Source organism: Pelodiscus sinensis, chromosome 13 (assembly GCF_049634645.1).
Source record: "Pelodiscus sinensis isolate JC-2024 chromosome 13, ASM4963464v1, whole genome shotgun sequence".
Classification (NCBI taxonomy): Eukaryota; Metazoa; Chordata; order Testudines; family Trionychidae; genus Pelodiscus; species Pelodiscus sinensis.
This window is the reverse complement of record NC_134723.1, coordinates 972,258-980,470: the sequence shown is the minus strand read 5'-3', so window position 1 is coordinate 980,470 and position 8,213 is coordinate 972,258. Positions and strand designations below refer to the sequence as shown.

At 57.7% G+C, this 8,213-nt stretch overlaps 1 protein-coding gene across 2 annotated transcripts in view; it reads right to left on the bottom strand.

Annotated features, from left to right (window-relative positions):
* Positions 1-51: 51 nt before the first annotated feature.
* Positions 52-8,213, bottom strand: part of FAAH2 (fatty acid amide hydrolase 2) — a 28,076-nt gene continuing 19,914 nt past the window's right edge. For both annotated transcript variants that reach the window (XM_014573365.3, XM_075941263.1), the window contains exons 7-11: positions 6,608-6,725; positions 4,829-4,948; positions 4,165-4,276; positions 2,047-2,241; positions 52-1,164 (exon numbers count right to left, since the gene is read on the bottom strand). In XM_014573365.3, coding sequence (XP_014428851.3) covers positions 983-1,164; positions 2,047-2,241; positions 4,165-4,276; positions 4,829-4,948; positions 6,608-6,725 — 727 coding nt within the window. In that variant the 3' untranslated portion in view covers positions 52-982. The remainder of the gene's footprint in view (positions 1,165-2,046; positions 2,242-4,164; positions 4,277-4,828; positions 4,949-6,607; positions 6,726-8,213) is intronic.

Below are 8,213 nucleotides of genomic sequence, written 5' to 3'. Positions count from 1 at the left end.
CTGTGGCACGAAGTGCAGCTTTCAGCAACGGGACACGGCCATGCCATGAGCTGGAGGGATGCAGTCTCTTTAATACCAGCCGAGTCATTTACATTCGGTCAATATACACCATTGCTCAAAAGAAACGGCTGCCAGCCCACGCTGCTCGTGTGCGCCCACAGAGCCAAAGGAGAACAGAACCCCCCTCCAGCTGCCCAGGTACACCCTCTGAAGGGGGAGGAGTGGAAGAGGCTGGGGCAGCTGTGTCACAACCTGCTGCCCCAGTGGAGTGGACGAGAAAGGAAGAGCTGAGGAGAAACCCATCTCCCCTTTTCAGTGCTTCTGGTCTCCCGCGGTGGGAGCCCTCTCCCCGAGCCCACAGGCTCCAGGGCAGGCAGCCCCGGCCAGAGTGGCTGCTCCTGAAGGGCAGGTGGGCAGCCCTGCCGTTGGTGCTCAGTGCTTGCCACAGGAACAGGACCCCCGCTCAGGGAAAGGGTTGGCCCGGCTGAGCTCAGCTGGGCTGCAGGCACGCAGTGCCCAGGTGTGGCAGGGACTGGAAGCAGAGCACGCCGGCTGCATGGCAAGCGTCTTACGCATTCACGGGCGTTTTGACCACTGCTCTCCAGCAGGCCCCATGCCCAGCCCACCCCTGCCCTCTGGCTGTAAGAGAAATAGAGTAGGGGTCTCCCAGTGGCAGCCCCCTTATCCAGCAGGCGCGGCCAGGCACACGAGCCCTGCGGGCCCAACCTATGAGAACTTGGAGGCTCCTAAAGCAAGAGGCTGGAAAGGGAGGCTGGCTCCTTCCTTCCCTCTCCCAGGTGGAAGCCGGAGCTGAGCGTTAACACCTGCCCACTGCCTGGGTCCTGGCTGCTCCAGAGCGGAGGTGGGGCTGTGTGTGGGGGGAAAAGGGGGGTTACTCCTCTGATGGACAGGCACCGATGCCCACTGCTAGCTGTTGGGGAAAGGATGGTCCGTGTTCCTGCCATCAGGGAATCCTGGGAATTCAGTGGCATGATTTTCCGGGGCAAACCCAGCCTCCAAAAGCCTTCTCCAGGTACCGAGCCATAGCCAGTGTCAGATGGTCATTGTGCGGGCCTGCCACCACCTGGACTCCCAAGGGAAGGCCCTCACTGTTCAAGCCCAGCGGGCACTGGGTGACAGGCAAGCCCAGGACATTGAAAACAGCTGAAAGAAAGAGAAGGGCAGATCAGAAGAGACCCAAAGCGCCCGTCCGTGGTCCCGTTCCCATCAGCGGCCGAGCTGGCAGGGCCTCTGAGCCAGGGCAGGCAGCGAGCACCGCCTGCACGTAGCTCAAGCAGGAGGGGTGTTTCCCGAGTCGGTTCGACTGGGGAGTTCCCTGGCCTTGCCATGCAGGTCGGCCTCCGTCAGGGGGCTCAAGCTTCCTGCATCGTGACCCACTTCCGACAAAAGGATCATTACACGACCTTCGGAAGGGGGCCAAAGGTGCAGCCCCGCTGCTCAGAACTGAACACCTTGGGCTTCCGGCCCTATGTGGGGCTCAGTCTTTGGCTTCTGCCCCAGGCTCTAGCAAGCCTAGTGCCAGCTCTGGCAGCCCCAATGAAACAGGGTCCTGACCCTTCCCCTCCAGGCGCAGAATCACTGTTTTCAGTGCACCAAGGCATGTGCCAAGAGAAAGAGAGAGCCGAGCCGGGGCGCTCTGCGGATCACCGGGGTGGCACTGAGCGGCCGCCCAAGTGCCCAGCTCGCAGGGAGCCCCGGTTCTGACCCACAGTTTGAGAACTGCTGGACTAGATGATCACAGCCATCCCCTCTGGCCTTCGAACTGAGGAACAGCCAAGCTGCGTGCTGGCTGGGACTGCGAGCCCTCCCGCATTCTCCAGGGCGAGAGAGCACACGGCTGGGCTGCCTCTCGGACCTGGGAACGCCTTTCCCCGGTTTTCCAAAGCGGAGCCTCTGTGAGAGCGCCCTCTCTTGCTATGCTTGTGCTCCCGGGAGAGGCCTTTTGAGCATGCATAGAGCGCTCCGACTGCTTCTGGCAAGGCCACGGCTGCCAGCTCACGTGCCACCAACTGCAGGGCCGCTCACCTGTGTATGCGAAGTTGAAAGGCATCCCCAAGGGAGAGTAGTGCTTAGGTGCCACGACGGGGTGGGAAGGGTACAGAAGTAGCCCATCCGACCCCAGCAAGTTCATCATCTCCGTCCGCAGGCTGCGGCCCATGCTCACCAGCTTGGCATTCCCACCAGGGGTGAGTTTCATCAGCTTCTCCGTCAGGGCCAGGGCTAGACAGCAACACAAATGCAGCATTGAGACAGCACGTCCACAGAGCAGCCCCCCCGCCCACCACAGGAATGGCTCCAGAAGCAGGTGGGAGGAGACTGTCTGCCCTCAGGCTTGCCCGTGGCTACAGCAGGAGGGCTGAATGTGCTTTGCCCTCCACACTGACCAAAGACTCTGGGAAGACCATGAACTCCTTTGCTCCATGGGGTGGACATAAAGAGCGCAAGGTCAAAGGGGTTCAGCTATACGAGAGGCACGTGGGGTGGTGCGCGTCTGCTTCTTTGAAAGCCAACCATTCTCAGACTGAGTCGAACAAAATACTCCGGTCGGGGAGCACGGCACCCCCGGCCCTGCCCAGAGACTTGCTCCCAGAAGCGCACACTGACTCAGATGAGAAACTATTCACTCTCCAACGTCTACGAGGTTCACCCTGCCAGGCCTTCCCCAATGTTTTACCCAGGATCATTTTAAAGGACTCAAGCAATGAGGTTTCTGCCACTTCCCACAGGAGATTATTCTGCAGCCCCTGACCTCAGCTTTCAGAAGTTTTTCCTAATATGTCACTTACGTTAGCCTTTGCAAAGAAACACCCTGAATACTTCCTTTTCGTCCTTAGCATCTGTAGGCTCCAGATATTTGGAGATACCTGCTATGCATTATTGGAAACACTTCGTAGCTGCCTTGAGCTCAGAGAAGCCAAACCAAAAAACGGAGTGGAGGCACCATTCCAGTAAAAAGCCCAAGAGCCAGCAAAGAGAACTCCCACCCACTCCATAACAGAGCTCCCAATGTTCTGAACTCAGTCACGGGCCACAAGCATACAGATCCTTTACCTCCCTGAAGTCCTCCCTCACTTAGAGCCCTGTAAACCCTGCTAAACACAGCGTCTTGGGGGGAAGTGGCGCCCGCGCAGAAGAGCTCACAGCTGCTTTTAGGACAGTGTGAAGGATTCCTTCGCGGAAACACTAAACTGTTGTTCTTTGAGGTGTTTCTCATGTTCCTTACAAGCAGGTGGCACAGGCAGTCACTGGAAAGTTTTCCCTCTAGCGGTGCTCATTAAGTCGGCTGTAAAGCCCCCTGGAGCTGTGTCTTCATGGCACTGCACAGAGGGGCCTGCCAACCCAATACCTCTTCAGGGGCAGGCGGTAAGTCTGGGAATGGACAGGCACAGCACATCTCGAAGAACAGCGACGAGATGGGGAACCACTCTCCCTAGGAGAGCTTGTTCATGTCAGTTCCAAGGACGGAACTGCCAAGCTTTCCCTAGGAGGCAGGACCGGAATTCATGGAATGGCTGCCGAATGCTGGCTAACAGTGTAATGAGTGTGACCTGACGACCATATCACTGCCCTGCAGATCTCCGGGAGCGGGACTGCCGCAGAGGAGGCCTGTGCTCTTGTAGGACATGCCATCAGTGTAGGAGCAAGCATCTTTGCCAAACCATAGCATGCTCAGACACAGGACGTGACCCCAATGAACCCTTCATCCTGTCTGGTTCCGCGACATACATCTGGTTCAATGTATGAAACCGCTTTGTGCCTTCGATATGAAAGGCCAATGCCCACCGAATGGGTAGTCTAGATGGTGCTGGGTCCTGCTGTCAGGGCAGGGGTCTGGACACGACGATCTCTCGAGGTCCCGTCCAGTTCTAGGGTTCTCCAGCTCTATGATTCTAACCCAATGGGTACCGCTAGGGGACAAACGTTCCAGCAACGTGCATGTGGCACGCACACACACCTGCTTGGAATCAACAGAAGCAAGCGCTCAAACAAGAACTCAAGCAATGGGGGAGGGATTTAAGGAGGCTGGAATCTGGCCCAATTATCCCAATCTTCCAAAGAGATCCCATTTCATAGCAGCAGGTTGAGCAATAACCCTGAGAATTCACTAAACAGAAGGGCCCATTAAGAGGGGCTGGACTTTACCAATGGCAGGGATGGTGTGAAAAGACATCCCCAGGAACCATTTCATCAGCTCCCACAGCGGCCACACGGGCTTCCCATGGTCCCCAAGCAGGTCTGTGAACAGCTGTGCGTCCTGCAATTAACACACATCATGTCCATGCTGGCAGGTGGCTGCGGTTAACAGGCAGGTAAGAGAAAGCGCTGAACCCACTGGCAGCAGCATGATCACAGTCACCAGGCTATCTGCATTTCTGTGGAGCAGGGGAGGGGAGACCAGGGACCAACCCCCACCGATACCGGAGCAGAGCTTCTCTCTCTGGAGCTGGAGAGGAGGAAGCCTGAGGGATGGGGCACAGCAGGGCTGCTTGGGATTGTGTCTTTCAGGGGAGCTGAGCCTTTTTGCTATTTGCACATGCACTCCACTTAGCGTGCTATGGGATTCTGACAGGAAATCCTGCGATGCAGAGCTTGGAGCTCAGGACAAGCAGTGAAAAGAGTCAGAGGAAATAAATAAGAGTGAGAGAGACGATGGACACCAGGGATCTAAGCAAAGCACCAAGCGGGTAGCTCTGCCATACAGACCTGCCAATGAAACTGAGCATGGACCTGCAGCACTGTTGACACTATATGCTGGCTAGCACATATAACATCTACCCCAGCGTTTCAAGAGGGGCCTGTCACGCACCTGGCCATCGCTGTCCTGGGAGGACATCATAGCCGACCAGATCTGGAAAGCGTACTTCATCTTGTGGATTGTTACGTGCTGCACTTGGACCCCCAGCTGCGTCTCCAGGTGCTCCACCACCTTATGGAAATACAGGAGGAAGCGCGTAACCACCCTCTCGTGTGCCACGCCATGCTCTCAGCAGCAGCGAGACCCCGGTGGCTCTGGGTAAAGCAGAGTGCCGAGGCCAGTGGGCCAAGCACACCAACGGAGCGGTCCCACGGGAGGTGCAACCACGCCTGGGATGGAAACACGGCTTTAAAAGTTAACCATTTAAACCAACACAAATATTTCATTTAAACACTCAAACGAAACACTCCAGCATGTGGCTCTGCAGTGGGGCCGCTGGGGTCAGCGGGCCGGCAGGGGGCTGGCCAGGCATCCTGGAGCTAACGGGTAAGACTAATGTTTACCAGTTACCATTTACATCTCTACCATCCCGATTTCTATTATTTGGCTGGGCACTACCGTTCCAGACATGCAGGTCTCCATAGCCAAGGCCGATAGCTAGAGTCTGCCCTGTCCCTTGAAACCTGCCAATGCAGCTCTCAGCTGAACAAAGTCAGGGCGCCCAGAAGCTAGAAGCAAGGGCCGAGACTAGAGCAGGACTTTTTAAGGACACAGCATCTTTCATCACCAGGTACAGCAGAACGCTCCATCACCCTACCTGGGACTTGGCAGGAACGCTGGACAGCCTCGTCTCAGGTACGAGCTCATGGCTCGTGTTCACGCATGACTTGGCCAAGGCTGGCTCTACCAGACTGCACATGCACTGGTACTAGAAATACGCCACGAGATCGCAGGTTCACACTGTCTCTTCGGGACGGGACCTAAGCGGCAGTGTCCTAGCTCCGTGAGCTGGCTCAGCATTCGGCCAGACCCAGCTCTCCAGGGACGCGAGCCCCCGTGGAGAACGCCGGCAGCACACCGCTCTCTCAGGCTGTGACAAGCCCTGGTCTCCGCGGGGCCGGGACACCAATCGCCTGGCAGTTTGAGAACATGAACGCTCCCACTGGAGACTGGACAGGCAGTCCCGTTCCTTTGGCTTATGACTGGCATCAGGCTCCCCCGCCAGCATGATCTTGGTCCAACTGATCAGAACCCGTTCAAAGGTACTACAGGTTGAACCTCTGCAATCTGGGGCGCTCTGCTGTCAGCGCCTGTGGTCTGGACCAAAGAGCCAGGAGCGGGAGCCAGCTGGGAGTCTGGCAACCAGGAACTCCAGCTGGGGCCAGGGAGCTGACCCTGACCGGGAGTCCCAGCTGAGGCTGGGCAACCGCAGTTTGACTGGCGGCTGGGAGCCTCAGCTGAGACCAGGCAGCCACGGCCAGTAGTTGGAGCCCCGGCCGAGCTGGCAGCACCCTCGGTCGGCGGCAGGGTGGGAGGCTCCAGCCCGGCTGACGGCAGCGAAGCCAGCAGCAGTCTGGGAGCCCCATACCGGAGCCCGAGCCCAGCGGTAGCAGGACCGGAGCCGGGGCCAGAAGTGGACTTGGCAGCAGGGACAGGCCAGGAGGCCAGTGGCAGGGAACCTCTGCTAATCTGGCAAATTCCCTCGTTTGGGACCAGTCAGGTTCCAGTGGTGCCGGGCCAGGGAGGTCTGCCCTGTAGCACGAGGGCCATTGTCAATAGGAGACGGAACAGACACAGGTAGAGCAGGTCACCTCTCACCCAAATGACTCTCAAGCTCTCCCTGCTGCCCTGCCTACCATGCTTCTTGCCACCTGCATGGCCAGGTCTTACCTTCCTCTGGGCCCGAAGAATTTCCTTGTCCACAGGGGACACAAAAACCGAGCCCCCATCATGCTCCATGCTGTAGAATTTTACTTTCTCCAGCGAAACCTCTTCATCCAGCTTCAGCCTGCAGTGGAAGGAACCAGAGCTGGGAACAGCCCCCATCTCCTGCTGTTCCCTCAACACACGCAGACGCTCCGCAGCAAGCCAGTCCGGCTCTGTCATGTTAGGAAAGACACCACCTCCTAGGGGTCAGCGTAAGTACAGCAGGCTGCTTGCTGCTCGGTCCCGCACTGTCCCTGGGGCAGCAGCTCCCACGTTCCTCGTTTTACGAAACTCCATTTCAGATTGTCCAGCCAGCCGCAAGCATGCAGCATGCTGGCCAGCCAGTGCAGGGGCAGCTGCAAGGCTGAACCCCGACATACATGGGAGACGTGCGGCAGGGAGCCGGTCAGGAGGCAGAAGCAGGGCGAAAGACTCTACAGCCCTGTGCTCACCACTGGTGCCTCTGCAGAGAGAGCTGGGGTCTGTGCTCGGGTACTGTCAGACTTTCAGGCTCTTCTCCTCCTTGCAGGACAGGGAGGCCTCAGGGTGCCAAGGCGCAGGCCCCCGCTGGCCAGAGTGCTTCTGTCTGCGGGAATGGAAGGACTACCCTGAATGCGCTGAGGGCAGCGTAGCGGGAGGCCCCAAGAGCAGCCACGGCCATGGGAGCTGGGATGAAGGGGAGTGGCTGCAAGAGCCTGGCAGGGAAGGAGGGAGACGAAATCCCTAAGACCCTGCATTCATTTCCAGCTGCTCCCCACGGTCTGGGCCTGTGAGGAGAGCTGTTCCCGCAGCAGATCTCACTCCCTGCATGAAGTTGCAGACAGACAGACTAGCCCTCCCCCGCGGGGCAGCCTGACTGCCCATGGGGCGACAGTGAGAGCCGATGCAGAGACTGACCCGGGGCAGGTGATGTGTTGGCCCCACTGCTGAAGGAGCAGCTCTGTCCTGCAAGACGCCACACGTTCACATCCCTGAGTGCCCCTGACAAGGCTTCAGAGGTTTCTGCAGGTTGAACTCCAAGACATCCCCTCCTGATTGGCTATTAGGCCTGGCCTGGCACAGGAGAGGAAGGCAGGGGAGCACGCAGCCCCCTTGCTACAATTACTTGGCCTACTTTCTGCTCCGGCCACTCCAGAACGAGAGAGTAGCCAGCAACAGAGAGCTGCTCACAGGGTCTTTATTCAGGCCTATAACACCAGATACTGGATCCACAGGAGTAACCAGAAATAATCACATTATGCCTAGAAAGCGGCTGAGGTCAGTGGTGAGTGTCACTAAGGCTACGTCTAGGCTACAGGCTTCTGTTGAGAGATACTGTCGACAAAGAGCGTCTAGACGACATCCAGTTCTGTTGACAAAGCAAGCTGCTTTGTCGACGCAAAGGACGGTGTAGATGCAATAACGCCTTCTGGCCACAGAACTCTGTCGACAGACGGCGTTATTCCTCGCAGAATGAGGTTTACAGCCGTCGACAACACTGCTGAGTCCTGTTGACGTTATGTCAACAGAACTCGGCGGTAGTGTAGACGCAGGTATCGTTTTGTCGACAAAACCCTGTAGTCTAGACACA